Raw genomic sequence first — 17,026 nt, forward strand, 5'->3', positions numbered from 1 at the left:
TCGGTTCGCAGCTGAGTGTGAAGCGACTGGGATGAGAATCAGCACCTCCAAGTCCGAGTCCATGGTTCTCGCCCGGAAAAGGGTGGAGTGCCATCTCCGGGTTGCGGAGGAGACCCTGCCCCAAGTGGAGGAGTTCAAGTACCTTGGAGTCTTGTTCACGAGTGAGGGAAGAGTGGATCGTGAGATCGACAGGCAGATCGGTGCGGCGTCTTCAGTAATGCGGACGCTGTATCGATCCGTTGTGGTGAAGAAGGAGCTGAGCCGGAAGGCAAAGCTCTCAATTTACCGGTCGATCTACGTTCCCATCCTCACCTATGGTCATGAGCTTTGCCGAAATGAGTTTCCTCCGCTGGGTGGCGGGGCTCTCCCTTAGAGATAGGGTGAGAAGCTCTGCCATCCGGGGGGAGCTCAAAATAAAGCCGCTGCTTCTCCACATCGAGAGGAGCCAGTTGAGGTGGTTCGGGCATCTGGTCAGGATGCCACCCAAACGCCTCCCTAGGGAGGTGTTTAGGGCACGTCCGACCGGTAGGAGGCCACGGGGAAGACCCAGGACACGATGGGAAGACTATGTCTCCCGGCTGGCCTGGGAACGCCTCGGGATCCCCCGGGAAGAGCTGGACGAAGTGGCTGGGGAGAGGGAAGTCTGGGTTTCCCTGCTTAGGCTGCTGCCCCCGCGACCCGACCTCGGATAAGCAGAAGAAGATGGATGGATGGAACCGGTTCACCGACGCTTGTAGGCTGCTTAAGGCTGCTGCAAACTGGGCTAGTCAGCCCGCGGCGTCTAAAGTTACTAAGTCACTCTGCTATAACTGGCAGACACGGCCCTCTAACAGGGACAACCTATCCATGAGACGGGTGCATGATGAACAGGAAGCCATACTCACATTGTTTCTTTCACCAAGTCGAGTTCCTGCTGTCTTATGAGCACAGTAGTTTCGGACGGGGACTAGCTTTGCTTCGCTAGCTTAGCAGCTGGCTAGCTGAAAGTGAAACAGAGAGAGTGGGTGCTTTGTAAGTTCGGTAAGACTACAAAATTGTTAGAGAAGGAATAAAGAAAGCTGTAAAACAGTTAGATGCACACAGATAGAAACACAGCACTGTCATGTTCCGTGGTCCGGATCATGTTTTGTGTTTTCTGTTTGTTTTTGGACTCCTTGAGTTCATGTTTGTGCACCTCCTGAGTTTGTTTAGTCACCATGGCTACTTATCCTTTTCATCTGCCTTTTATGCTCACCTGTTGTTCATCAGAGACTCTATTTAAGCCTGCCTTTTCCGGTCACTCGTCGTGGCTTCATTGTTTGCATACGCAACAGGTTACATTGGTATTTCTTGGCTCCTAGTTTTTTATTTCTGCGCTAAGTGGTTATCTTAGCTTCCCGTGCGATCGGCACGCATCCCTTTTGTTTTGTTTTTGTCTGTTTGTATCCAGTTATGATTTATGAGAAATAAATCATCTCCTACCTTCACGCGTTCGTCCGGAGTTGTCCGTTCTGCATTCCTGGGAGAACGACCCCGTAGTGAGCTGCGACCCCCCACGTGACAAGCACTTAGCTTTGAACGGCGGGTGTGAGCAGCAGAGACGGGGTAATTATAATTATTCCTTGATAATTAATAATTACAATAATTACCTCTTTTCTCAACAATACAATTGCTTTAAATACAGCAATACATTAATTACAAAGGAAGGCACGGGGGTACAATGTTTATATATATTTGATGAAACGTGATCATATGCATGAGTGTGTGCATAAATATGTGCGTGTGTATGTACAGTGTGTACCTGTATGTATGATTGTACATTGAATGGGCGTGTGGATGTATGCACCCTTTGTGTGTATTTATGTGCTGTATTCCTGTATGTATGTGCGAATGTATGTACTGCCAGTATGTGTGGGAGCCAAAGTACAGCCACAGCCACCCTGAGAGCCCAACCCAAAAGACCCCCAGAACAGGGCCTACCATGCCGCCAGGCAGTCCAGCGGCAGGCCATAGACAGACGCGCCCGCAGACGACAAGGTACGGGAGAAGCAGAAGACAAACAGCCCCCAAGCCAGTGAGAGACCACACCCCACGCGGCAAGAAAGATGGGACTCCCCTTTTACTCTGGGCAGCCTAAGGCACACCTGTGCAATAATCATGCTGTTTAACCAGCATCTTGATATGCTACACCTGTGAGGTGGGTTGGATTATCTTGGCAAACAAGAAGTTGAGTTGAGTTGAGTTGAGTTGAGTTTGAGTTGATTTCGAACATGCAAGCATACAACATGATACATCACAATTTCCAGTTTCTCTTTTCAACATGTTCGAAAAGGAGTAGGAAGAAGCAGAGCTTATTTAATCCTACCCCTTTTCTTTACATAACAGTTGCAAAACTTTTTGTTCACTTCCTGTTCACAATTTTTTCACAATAAACTCCATAAGTAATCACAATAAAAATAAATAAATAAATAATAGTAAGAATTTAATAATAATAATTGGTGAAGTAAGTCATATTTCATATGATGAGATAAGTAAGCTTACTTTGAGAATGAATGAATGGATGGATGAAATAAATTGAGAATGTTTGTCATGGTTCTTCTTCTTTGTACTTTGTAAACACTTGAAGTTTGAAGAGTTTCTTGAAGTGTATCATATTAGTACATTGTTTGATTGCTTTGCTTAATCCATTCCATAATTTAATTCCACATACTGATATACTGAAGGTCTTAAGTGTTGTACGTGCAAACAAATGTTTTAAATTACGTTTTTCTCTAAGATTATATTTCTCCTCTTTTTTTGAGAAGAATTGTTGTATATTCTTGGGTAGCAGGTTATAGTTTGCTTTGTGCATAATTTTAGCTGTTTGCAAATTCACTATGTCGTGGAATTTCAGTATCTTTGATTCAATAAATAAAGGGTTTGTATGTTCTCTATATCCAACATTATGTATTATTCTAACTGATCTTTTTTGTAACACCGTTAATGAATGAAGTGTACTTTTGTATTTATTTCCCCATATTTCTACACAGTAGCTCAGATATGGTAACACTAGTGAGCAGTAGAGAATATGAAGGGATTTTTGGTCTAGAACATGTTTTGCTTTATTCATTATTGACGTGTTTCTTGCAACTTTATGTTGTATATTTTTTACGTGAGATTTCCAGTTCAATTTATCATCAATCATTATACCTAGAAATTTGGTTTCGTTTACTCTTTCAATTTCTATTCCGTCTATTTGTATTTGTGTTTGACTTTCTCTTCTACTGTTACCAAATAGCATTATTTTAGTTTTACTAAGATTCAACGATAGTCTGTTTTTGTCAAACCATCTTTTTAATTTGTTAATTTCTTCTGTTATTATTCGTATTATCTCCTGTGTGTTCTCTCCTGAACAAAACGCTGTTGTATCATCCGCAAATAATAGTAACTTTAAATCTTTTGTAACTTTACAAATGTCATTTATATAGAGATTGAATAATTTAGGTCCTAGTATTGATCCCTGAGGTACACCACAGGATATATTTAGCGTTGTAGACGTGTGTTCGCCTAGCTTCACGTATTGTTTCCTGTTCGTTAGATAACTTCTTATCCAGTTTAAGACTAACCCTCTGATGCCATATTGTTCTAGTTTTTTGATTAAAATATTGTGATTAATTGTGTCAAATGCTTTAGTTAGTTAGTGCTCACTAACACAGAATTAGACAGATTTTCTTCTTGTTCATCCTCTGCTCAAAAGACCTAACCTCGATCCTAACCTCATGGTGAACCACCGGCCGGTGTACCACCTTCCCTTTATCTCGGAAATCCTCAAAAAAATTGTTGCACAGCAGTTAAATGAACACTTAACATCTAACAATCTCTGCAAACCCTTTCAGTCCGGTTTCAGGGCAAATCACTCTACAGAGACAGCCCTCGCAAAAATGACTAATGATCTATTGCTAACTATGGATGCTGATGCGTCATTCCTGTTGCTGCTACTTGATCTTCACGCTGCTTTCGATACCGTCGATCATAGCATTCCATTAGAACGTATCAAAACCAGTGTTGGGACTAACGCTTTACAAAGATCTGAGTGTGTTTTATTGGAGCGCTGCGGTGTCGTCCTTTTGTGTCACAAGGAAAAGAAAAGGTGTGCTTTGTGTGGGTGGGGGCGGGGGGCTCCCAGACCGTAGTTGAGGAGCGCAGGGGAGACGATCCTCCAGGGCCTATGTACTTCGGGGCTTGTCTCCATTCAATAGGATCCCCTGCTGGCCTCCCAATGGACTGGACTTTCACATGAATTCAAGACCCGGGACCAACCACTCCTTATGCATCAGTCGGTGACGTCTCTGCGCCCCGACGTGTCTAAATGCAAGAGAATCCGCTGCTGACCTCACTATGGACTGGACTCTCACATTATTAACCGCATCCACTCGGCATCCATTGCACCGGTCATCCTGGGTGGGTCCACATCTACAGTCCTTTCCAAAGTTTCTCATTGTTCCCATTGGGTTGAGTTTTTTCTTGCCCTGATGTGGGAGCTGTTGTTGTGGCTTGTGCAGCCCTTTGAGACATTTGTGATTAAGGGCTATATAAGTAAATTTTGATTGATTGACTGATGATTGATTTGTGAACAATATTTGAGAGGAGTAGGTCTTTTGTGTATATATTATACATTTTAGATATATTTGAGTTCACTTCATGAAAAATGGGAGCAAAAACATAAGTGTTGCATTTATATTTTTGTTCAATGTATATACAAACATACTCACATCCATACATAATAATAATTACGTACATACACATACATGTATAAACAAACAAATACATTTTTAAGTCTGCGGAGCAGCGATCTCGCCCCTGAACTCACCGTCTGAGTTAGGACATTTACAAAAGGTAAACATGGTAGGCTATAGGCTACGAGTAACGAGCAACTAAGCAACAGCTAAGCACAAAATAACACGCAAGCTAGACATACATAAAACGTGTCCTTAATTGAACAATATTACAGTATGAAACAGTACTTTTCTCAATATAAACAATTAACAAAACCCCAAACCAATCGTAAATAAAAACAGAATACAATGATTTGAAAATCCTCTTCAACTTATATTCTATTAAATAGACTGCAAAGACAAGATACTTAATGTTCGAACTGGAAAACTGTTATTTTTTGCAAATATTAGCTCAATTGGAATTTTGGTGCTTGCAACATGTTTCAAAAAAGCTGGCACAAGTGGCAACAAATACTGAGAAAGTTTAGGAATGTTCATCAAACGCTTATTTGGAACATTCCACAGGGAAGAGGTGGGTGCCATGATTGGGTATAAAAGCAGCTTCCTTGAAATGCTCAGTCATTCACAAACAAGGATGGGGCGAGGGTCACCACTTTGTCAACAAATGCTTGAGCAAATTTTTTAAGAACATCTTTTCTCAACCAGCTATTGCAAGGAATTTAGGGATTTCACCATCGACGGTCCGTAATATCATCAAAGGTTTCAGAGAATCTGCAGAAATCACTGCACGTAAGCGGCAGGGCTGAAAACCAACATTGAATGCCTGTGACCTTGGATCCCTCAGGCGGTACTGCATCAAAAAGTGACATAAGTGTGTAAAGGATATCACCACATGGGCTCAGGAACACTTCAGAAAACCACTGTCAGTAACTACAGTTCGTCGCTACATCTGTAAGTGCAAGTTGAAACTCTACTATGCAAAGCGAAAGGCATTTATCAACAACACCCAGAAACGCCGCAGGCTCCGCTCGGCCCGAGCTCATCTAAGATGGACTGATGCAAAGTGGAAAAATGTTTTGTGGTCTGACGAGTCCACATTACAAATTGTTGTTGGAAACTGTGGACGTCGTGTTCTCCGGACCAAAGACGAAAAGAACCATCCGGATTGTTATAGGCGCAAAGTTGAAAAGCCCGAATCTGTGATGGTATGGGGGTGTATTAGTGCCCAAGACATGGGTAACTTACACATCTGTAAAGGCACCATTAATGTTGAAAAGTACATACAGGTTTTGGAACAACATGTTGCCATCCAAGCAATGTCTTTTTCATGGACGCCCCTGCTTATTTTAGCAAGACAATGCCAAGCCACATGTTACAACAGCGTGGCCTCATTGTAAAAGAGTGCGGGTACTAGACTGGCCTGCCTGTAGCCCAGACCTGTCTCCCATTGAAAATGTGTGACGCAATATGAAGCCTAAAATACCACAACGGAGACCCCCGGACTGTTGAACAACTTAAGCTGTACATCAAGCAAGAATGGGAAGGAATTCCACCTGAAAAGCTTCAAAAATGTGTCTCCTCAGTTCCCAAATGTTTACTGAGTGTTGTTAAAAGGAAAGGCCATGTAACACAGGGGTAAAAATGCCCCTGTGCCAACTTTTTTGCAATGTGTTGCTGCCATTAAGTTCTAAGTTAATGATTATTTGCAAAAAAAAATAGGTTTCCCAGTTCGAACATTAAATATCTTGTCTTTGCAGTCTATTCAATTGAATATAAGTTGATCGCAAATCATTGTATTCTGTTTTTATTTACCATTTACACAACGTGCCAACTTCACTGGTTTTGTATATCAACGAAAGTGTGCTTCTTCAAGAACATAAAAATGTATGTTTTCAAAGACAATACACCTTGATACCTATGACCGGGTACCTCACATTACCACACCTCGCAGTCCGTTTTGTTAATAAAAGAAAGGTTATTTATCCGGATGGATGCACCCAGATTGTACGCTGAATATATTCTCCGCAATGCAAAGAGTGGTACAGTGCGTGCATAATGCAAAAGGACAGTGTGTTCTCAGTCTGCCCATGAGACTAATAACATTCCAGCAGGATCCTTTCTATCCTAATGACTCATGACTTGCTGCACTTGCCCTGCTGGTCGAGTCCTCCTCCTCGGTTAATGCAACAGCGCTCAAGCATCCTCACCCATAAGACATATTTGTGTTTAAAGGGAAGATATACATCGAGTGAACACATTTTTACTCTCCAAAATACTACAACTTAAAGATGTGTGATGTTACATGTTACATTGTTCATCGTAAATGTAACGTATTGTGACTAATACAACTGCCGCTTCCGTAGCAATTTTAAAGCTAATATTTGCAATGTTGTGCTAGCTTGTTTTCCACAAAATAATCGAGTAAGTATAGTAAGAACAGTTAAATTGTACTATTTGACACCTTATTGAAGTTTTACAGTTGTGAAATGGATTTCAAATTAGATTTTATGGCAAAAAAATAGGCTGGTGGAAATGAGCTAGCTTAATTGACACAACAGCTAGCCTTGTGCAGGAATTTTAACGGTATTCTTCTACTTTTTTTTATGTTAATTATTTCAAGAATTATAGCAAGAATAGTTGAATTGTAATATTTGACATCGAATTAAAGCATTTCAAATTAGCATTAATACGATTTTGGAAACGAGCTATCTTAACTGACACACGGTCATTTTGAGGAGGACAGATTTGTCATGTCCGACGTCCCGTAACAATTTCAAGGCCATTGTAGCTGAGATAGGCTCCAGCGCCCCCCGCAACCCTGAAGGGAAAAAGCGGTAGGAAATGGATGGATGGATGATCGGATGTTTCTACTGTTTCGCTAGCTCATTTTCCTTGAATTCTTTGACACCTTATTGAAGTTTTACAGCGGTGAAATGGATTTCAAATTAGCTTTAATAGCAAAAAAATAGGCTGGTGGAAATGAGCTAGCTTAATTGACACAACAGCTCGCCTTGCACAGGAATTTGAACGGTAATCTTCTATTTTTTTTATGTAAATGATTTCAAGAAAAATAGCAAGAACAGTTGAATTGTAATATTTGACATCTTATTAAAGCATTTCAAATTAGCATTAATACGATTTTGGAAACGAGCTAACGTAACTGACACACGGCCATTTTGCGGACAGATTCATCATGTCCGACTTTCCATAGCAATCTTAAGGCCATTGTTTCTAATGTTACGCTAGCTCGTTTTCCTTGAATTCTTTGACGCCTTATTGAAGTTTTACAGTCGTGAAATAGATTTCAAATTAGCTTTAATGGCAAAAAATAGGCTGGTGTAAATGAGCTAGCTTAATTGACACAACAGCTAGACTTGCGCAGAAATTTTAGCTGTATTCTTTTAGTTTTTTTATGTAAATTATTTCAAGAAAAATAGCAAGAACAGTCGAATTTTATACGATTTTGGAAAGGAGCTAACTTAACTGACACACGGCCATTTTGAGGAGGACAGATTCATCAGGTCCGACTTTCCGTAACAATTTTAAGGCCATTGTTTCTAATGTTACGCTATCTTGTTTTCTTTGAATTCTTTGACGCCTTATTGAAGTATTACAGTTGTGAAATGGATTTAAAATTAGCTTTAATGGCAAAAAATAGGCTAGTGGAAATGAGCTAGCTTAACTGACACAACAGCTAGCCTTGCGCAGGAACTTTAGAGTGAATAACGGTATTCTTCTAGCTTTTTTCATGTGGATTATTTCAAGAAAAATAGCAAGAACAGTCAAATTGTAATATTTGACATCTTATTAAAGCATTTCAAATTAGCATTAATACGATTTTGGAAATGAGCTATCTTAACTGACACACGGCCATTTTGAGGAGGACAGATTCGTCATGGCCGACTTTCCATAACAATTTTAAGGTCATTGTTTCTAATGTTTCGCTAGCTCGTTCTCCTTAAATTCTTTGAATTAATATAGTGAGAGGAGGTAATAATTGCCACCTCATTAAAGCTTCACAATTGCTCAGTGGCTTTAAAAATAATCTTGTGGAAATGAGATAGCTTAACGAACACAGGCTTTCCATAGCAATTTTAAAGCTAATAGAGATATTTATGGAAGTATTATTGTAGCAAAACAGCTCAGTGTGGGACATGTGCTGTTTGTTTGCTAATAATTCCACTACTTCGATACACTTTATCGTACAATATGGCATTTTTGCAAGATTAATCGTACAAAGAGTGAAATTCAATTCATCCATCCATTTTCTACCACTTGTCCCTTATCCTTGCAATATGATGATTGCACATCTTGCAACAGGCTTATTTACAATAAAATATATGTATCAAATAAAAGTAATAACTTAAGGGCTTTCTTATATTTTTCAATGTTCTGAGTTTTTAACTAATACTGTAGTTTAAATACAGGAATCCAATAAAAGAACATTTGGTTTCACAAATAAACAAAATAAAATTGCACAAGCAACAAATATAGAAATAAAATAAGGCGCTTCCAAAACAGTTAAATATTGAATAACAGGCCAAGCAATTTAAAAAACATTATTTAAATTAAATATACAAACAAAGAAAATTGGAAAAAAACATTAAAAACAATTAGGAGACAATACACAATTAAGAAATTAATAACATAACAAAAAACTGGGCTTATCTAAAATAAAATACATTAATCCAATCAATTAAGGCCTTTCCTATCTTTTGAAATGTTCAGAGTTTTAACTAATATTGAAAATTTTATATCATGAATCCAGTGAGAAAAAAAGTAGTTTTACTTAAGAAAAACTACTTTCATTATTTGCACATTTGAATTTATTTGTGTATATTTATTAAACAATTGAAAAAACAATGAATATATAAAGAAATACAATATAATACAATAATTAACAATTTGCATATGTCTATAAAAATAAGTAAAAACAACATTTTTTTAAATATTAGAGACAATACAAAATAAAAAAAGAGACTGACATTAAAATAAATTGGGCTTTTCTAAAATAAATAACGTTTTATCCGATAAAAGACAACATCGCTTAAATCGTAATGTAAGTTTTAAATAATAATTTAAAATCACGAACCCAATGGGGGGAAAAAATAAGTCTAATTTTACAGTTGACAGCTTTTTTTTGTAATTGAACAAACAACAATGAAATTACAAAACAAGGCATTTCCATTACTATTCAATAATGAAAAGTTTGAGAAATGTATTTTGACTTATATCAATATAAAATAAAATAAATTAAATGCAGTCCACAAACAAAGAAATGTAATCTATTGTCAATATTTGCCATTTTTCTTTTCTGTCCGTGAATGCACCTTGGTGTGAATTGTGATTAGTGGGGAGCCCGGAAGTGCGGAAACGTGTGGGAAAGTTTCGAATTGTAAAAATAGTACAGGCCAAAAGTTTGGACACACCTTCTCCACCAGCTCAGTGTGGTGAGAGTGTCCACCCTGAGACTGGGAGGTCGTGAGTTCAAACCCCGGCCGAGTCATACCAAAGACTACAAAAAATGGGACCCATTGCCTCCCTGCTTGGCACTCAGCATTAAGGGTAGGAATTGGGGGTTAAATCACCAAAATGATTCCGTAGCGCGGCCACCGCTGCTGCTCACTGCTCCCCTCACCTCCCAGGGGGTGAACATGGGGATGGCTCAAATGCAGAGGACACATTTCACCACACCTAGTGTGTGTGTGACTATCATTGGAACTTTACCTTTAACTTTGTCATACAATGTGTTTTCTTTATTTTCACGACTATTTACATTGTAGATCAGACCTGGGCAAATTAAGGCCCGGGGGCCACATGCGGCCCGTTAAGCTTTGCCCGCCGAACATTCCCAAATCATTTTTTTAGATCTTTAAGATGTAAAGTGTAGCTGCCAATATGATGTGCAGTGATGTTTTCAAATGACCGTAAGTCTTCAACTATACTAAGTATTTCAATGGTTGGAATCTGCGCTTTTGGATGATATACCAGTTACTATGGTAATCTAATTAGTTACTATGGTATTCTAATTAGTTACTACCACCCGAACGCCTCCCTAGGGAGGTGTTTAGGGCACGTCCGACTGGCCGGAGGCCACGGGGAAGACCCAGGACACGTTGGGAAGATTATGTCTCCCGGCTGGCATGGGAATGCCTCGGGATCCCCAGGGAGGAGCTGGACGAAGTGGCTGGGGAGAGGGAAGTCTGGGCTTCTCTGCTTAGGCTGCTGCCCCCGCAACCCCCACTAATAACTAATAATGTGTGAAGAAAATGGATGGATGGTAATCTAATTAGTTACTATGGTCATCTAATTAGTAACTATGGTAATCTACGTCACAGCAGCTCAGATGAGGCCCCAAGCAGTGTGGGCGGGAAGTGTTCCCACAGACGCGGAAGGAGATTTTCACAACAAAGTTCTAAAGCTTAGTGATATATCAGATGTATCAGATTGTAGGTGGGTTTATTTTGTACCCTCCGCATTCATATTTCACTGTTTGTTGCATTTTTGTTGCGTTTCACTTGATTGTAAAATATGTCGATCAAAAGGGTGTGTGTCATTCATATTTTGTCAATATTCAGTGTTTTATCCTTCATAGAAAAATGTACAATTCCATTAAGTTTTTTAAGGCGGTCTGTCATAACGTTTTTAGCATTCAATCAGACATTATTGTGGGGTTTTGTATTAATGTCCCTAAAAATAGATATACCGGCCCCCAGACACATTTTTTTCTCTAAATGTGGCTCCCGAGTCAAAATGTGTCACTGAAGGCACCAAAACTATGAATGAACACATGTGGAGTTATGTACTTAACAAAAAAAAGTGAAATAACTGAAAAAATGGTTTTCTTCTCTAGTTTCTTCAAAATAGCCAACATTTACAAGTATAACCCATTTATTATTTATTATTTGCTCCGATTACTTTTTCGCACACTCTTGGCACATTCTCTCGTTAAGCTTCAAGAGGTAGTCACCCGAAATGGTTTTCACTTCACAGGTGTCATAGTTTTGATGCCTTCAGGGACAATCTACAATGTAATATAGTCACGGAAATAAAGAAAACACATGTCATAACGTTTTTAGCATTCAATCAGACATTATTGTGGGGTTTTGTATTAATGTCCCTAAAAATAGATATAACGGCCCCCAGACACATTTTTTTCTCTAAATGTGGCTCCCGAGTCAAAATGTGTCACTGAAGGCACCAAAACTATGAATGAACACATGTGGAGTTATGTACTTAACAAAAAAAAAGTGAAATAACTGAAAAAATGGTTTTCTTTTCTAGTTTCTTCAAAATAGCCAGCATTTACAAGTATAACCCATTTATTATTTATTATTTGCTCCGATTACTTTTTCGCACACTCTTGGCATTCTCTCGTTAAGCTTCAAGAGGTAGTCACCCGAAATGGTTTTCACTTCACAGGTGTCATAGTTTTGATGCCTTCAGGGACAATCTACAATGTAATATAGTCACGGAAATAAAGAAAACACATGTCATAACGTTTTTAGCATTCAATCAGACATTATTGTGGGGTTTTGTATTAATGTCCCTAAAAATAGATATACCGGCCCCCAGACACATTTTTTTCTCTAAATGTGGCTCCCGAGTCAAAATGTTTCACTGAAGGCACCAAAACTATGAATGAACACATGTGGAGTTATGTACTTAACAAAAAAAAGTTAAATAACTGAAAAAATTGTTTTCTTTTGTAGTTTCTTCAAATAGCCAGCATTTACAAGTATAACCCATTTATTATTTATTATTTGCTCCGATTACTTTTTCGCACACTCTTGGCATTCTCTCGTTAAGCTTCAAGAGGTAATCACCCGAAATGGTTTTCACTTCACAGGTGTCATAGTTTTGATGCCTTCAGGGACAATCTACAATGTAAATAGTCACGGAAATAAAGAAAACACATTGAAATGAGAAGGTGTGTCCAAACTATATATATATATATATATATATATATATATATATATATATATATATATATATATATATATATATATATATATATATATATATATATATATATATATATATATATATATATATATATATATATATAAATAAATAAATAAATTCGAAACTTTCCCACACGTTTCCGCACTTCCGGGTTTCCCACTAATCACCGTTCACACCAAGGTGCATTCACTAAACCCGGAATTTCGATCGATTTAGGAAATGACGCGACCAGATCGTTGCATTCATGCGCCTAAGTTGTGGCGAATACATATACAGTATTGAAAATATCATTATATAACTTGTATGTATTTATTTAAATTTAGCGCATTCTTCGGCGAAAAGAGGTAAGCTTAGCATGCAGTGATTCACTGACTGACGTCTCCGGCGCTGCACACACACGCACACGCACACGCGCGCGCACGTCCCCCAGCCCACTTCTTATTTTGCACACTTGAGTCCACAGTCTCGGCTGCAGCAGACGCAAGGTGGAGGGAAATAAGGTTGCGCAAATTCAAGGAACTTTCAGCGACGACTGGCGCTACTTTTGCGGCATGCCGCTAAAACACACCGACCAAGAAACCGTTTGATTTTTAGGTCCCCCCCCCGCCCCTCCCACCACACACCCCCCCCCACTCCCACGCCTCCACTAACCCCGTTTGCATGTCAAGAACCCCCCGGAACATTTTTTGCAACGATGTGGACGTCTCACGATACCGCTGGATTTATCGTCTTGTTCGGCTTTTGTGCGCATTTTGGATTCTCCTTTGAAGGTAAGAAAACAAAAGTGCGCCTTTATGTGCAAAGCGAAAGACATATTTTGATGTTACAATTCATATTCAACGCCATCATGATGGAAGATGATACGTTTGTTTTAATACTGAAAAAAAAATGCAACTGGTGAATACTTGAACGCACCACGGAGTGCTCAACCTTTATCCTTCCAATTATGTTGCTGCAAAAACAAACAAAAAACATTTTTCGTTTCTCTGTCCGAGGTCCTGAAAGGCATCCTTGGACTTTTTTTTTTTTTTAATACTTTCATTTCCAACACAGGCTATGTTTCATGTATCATAATCTTATCAAAGTGGCGTTCATGAAACCGTGTGAATATCAGCACTTCATTCATGATGTCAACAAATTACTCCATAAAATGCTTTATTTCCATTTCCATTCCATTCACTTAATTGTCATCTCCTTTCCGCTCCTCGCAGGTCGCTTCACCGACCTGCCCTCCAACATGACGGCCAAAGAGGGACAGAACATAGAAATGGCGTGCGCCTTCCAGAGCGGAACGGCGTCAGTTTATTTGGAGATCCAGTGGTGGTTCGTCAAAGCGCCGGAACCCACCGAAACCCCGGAGGAGGTCGACGCAGAAGAGGTAAAAGCGAGGGGGTGGAAGATTGTAAAACTTGTATGGGAGCAATTACGTGATGATAAATAATGATGCAAAGAAATGGCTGAATCCGTCCTAAAATGTGTCCTGTAAAGTTTCACGCTCAGGAAACATTTGTTGTCATGTGACTCGCCCAGGATATGACTTCTCCAAAATGGCTGGCTGTCAATTATTTACAATGATGTAAAAAAAAAAAAAAAATGTAACAGGGTGTCAAAGGCAACAGTTATAATTGTTCTTACTATATTTTTTGAATGATTTCATGTAAAAACAAGCAAGGTAAAATATCGCTATTAGCTTTGAAATTGCGATAGAAGGCCTGTTGTGTCAGTAGAAGCTCATTTCAAATCTGTTAAACCAAGGGTGTCAAACTCATTTTAGATCTGGGGGCCACATGGAGAAAAATCTACTCCCAAGTGGGCCCGGACTGGTAAAATCACGGCACAATAACTTAAAAATAAAGACAACTTCAGATTGTTTGCTTTGTTTTAAAGATAGAACCAGCACATTCTGAAAATGTACAAATCATACTTATTTTACACTTACGCTATACACTTACACGATAGTATTCTATCTTTATTTGTCGTTATTTATACTTTCTGAACAAGTTATGTGATAATGTTCATCAGTCAACTCATTGGTGTCAATTTTCAATCTATCAAGATAAAATCATATCAAAATAAAATTAAAGGATGTTATTCATATAGTTTGTTCATTTGCCTTGACTGGTGACTGTGGTTTATTTATTTTTTTACATCATCTACACCAGTGTTTTTCAACCACTGTGTGTGGGAGATTATGTAAATTCACCTAATTGGGTTAAAAATATTTTTTGCAAACCGGTAGTTATAATCCACAAATGTGCCGTTGTTGAGTTTTGGTGCTGTCTAGAGCTCGGCAGAGTAACCGTGTAATACTCTTCCATGTCAGTGGGTGGCAGCAGGTAGCTAATTGCTTTGTGGATGTCGGGAACAGGGTTTGTCGTGATCACAATATGCGGGAGGCAGCGTGCAGGTAAAAAGGTATCTAACCCTTAAACTAAAAATAAACAAAAGGCTATGCATAACGAAACTAAAACTGAACTTGCTGCAAAGTAAACAAAAACAGAATGCTGGACGACAGCAAAGACTTACAGTGGAGCAGACGGCGTCCACAAAGCACATCCGTACATGACATGACAATCAACAATGTCCCCACGAAGGAGGATAGCGCCCGCACAACTTAAATAGTCTTGATTGCTAAAACAAAGCAAGTGCGGGAAAACTGCTACAGGAAAATACCAACACAAGAGGAAAACCAACCAAAATAGGAGCACAAGACAAGAACTAAAACACTACACACAGGAAAACACCAAAAAACTCAGAATAAGTCACGGCGTGATGTGACAGGTGGTGACAGTACACCTACTTTGAGACAAGAGCTATAGTGATGCATGTTTGGTTATGGTTTGAATTCATATTCAACAATTGCGAGAACAACTTTTTATTGTCAATATCGACTGCTGAGTTTCATGTTTTTATGTTTTCTGCTGGTGGTGTGCCTCCGGATTTTTTCAATGAAAAAAATGTGCCTTGACTCAGAATAGCCCCGCCGTAAGATTCACATCCCTACAGTCATATTTAGCCAGTAATCAGACCCGTCTAGTTCCGAAAAGAACCGACCCCATAAAGTTCACTAGTAGCTCCAAACCTATTTGTCGTGCATCTTCCGCTTCACTTTTTGTAAATGCATCAATCCTGCTAATGTGAAGGTTTTGACATTACGTCACAGCCACAAGTAGATTACTGTTCTGTGCCAAGCACTGAATTTAAAGTGCATTCGTGGCATGAAGCTCACACAAAAATGGAATGTTCAAATATGGAATACATTTGCCACAAATTGTCCTAACTTGGGCTTGGTATTTACAGTACAGGCCAAAAGTTTGGACACACCTTCTCATTCCAACGTGTTTCCTTATTTTCATGACTATTTACATTGTAGATAGTCACTGAAGGCATCAAAACTATGAATGAACACATGTGGAGTTATGTACTTAACAAAAAAAGGGGAAATCATTGAAACATGTTTTGTATTCTAGTTTCTTCAAAATAGCCACCCTTTGCTCTGATTACTGCTCTGCACACTCTTGGCATTCTCTCGATGAGCTTCAAGAGGTAGTCACCTGAAATGGTTTTCACTTCAGAGGTGTCATAGTTTTGATGCCTTCAGTGACAATCTACAATGTAAATAGTCACGAAAACGCATTGAAAGGAGAAGGGGTGTGAAAACTTTTGGCCTGTACTGTAGATATCGCAGAAATAATTCATTGCACAAACTTAGTGCTAAAACAATATTTCAAATGATCCATTTCCATTGATTGTAACTGTACGGAAGGTTGACACTCAAATGTCAAACAAATGCAGAACTTGTCCCCCAAATTATATTTAAATCAATAAAAAAAAATCTAAGTCGATATTATAGTAGGAAGGGGATTCGAATGGTCTCATTCGTTGCAGTTTACCTGACACATGAAACGTAACATATTTTTTTGGGGTGGGGTGTGCACTATCCACTTAAACCACCAGATGGCAGTTGAGTGTTGAATATATTAAAATGTGTTTTCTGGCAATTCCAACTCAGTTGCGATGTAGAGTGGCGCTTTTCCATCATTTTCAGTAGACTGTATTGCAAAATTTAATAACACCCCCTCCTTCTTTCACGCAAGATCCATTCCCCACTCCGGGGGTGTCAAACTCATTTTAGCTCAGGGGCCACATGGAGGAACTATTAAAATCATGGCATTAAAACTAAAAACTAAAGACAACTTCAGATTGTTTTTTGTCTTACTTTGGCCAAAAGTAGAACTAACAGATTCTGAAAATATAGAATATAGAAAAAAATACCGGCAGCGGTAAAGTTTAGATCCATGAAGGAAAGAAGAAAGTGAATGAATGTTTATAACCGAATAAATTTACATACGCATAAAAATGTGTTT

General features: G+C 38.9%; 1 protein-coding gene across 1 annotated transcript in view; it reads left to right on the plus strand.

The window, feature by feature from the left end:
• The first annotated feature begins 13,075 nt into the window (after positions 1–13,075).
• vstm2a (V-set and transmembrane domain containing 2A) overlaps positions 13,076–17,026 on the plus strand; it is a 259,603-nt gene continuing 255,652 nt past the window's right edge. Inside the window, exons 1-2 of the mRNA XM_062022078.1 lie at positions 13,076–13,429; positions 13,871–14,037. Coding sequence (XP_061878062.1) covers positions 13,354–13,429; positions 13,871–14,037 — 243 coding nt within the window. The 5' untranslated portion in view covers positions 13,076–13,353. The remainder of the gene's footprint in view (positions 13,430–13,870; positions 14,038–17,026) is intronic.

Source organism: Entelurus aequoreus, linkage group LG15 (assembly GCF_033978785.1).
Source record: "Entelurus aequoreus isolate RoL-2023_Sb linkage group LG15, RoL_Eaeq_v1.1, whole genome shotgun sequence".
Classification (NCBI taxonomy): Eukaryota; Metazoa; Chordata; class Actinopteri; order Syngnathiformes; family Syngnathidae; genus Entelurus; species Entelurus aequoreus.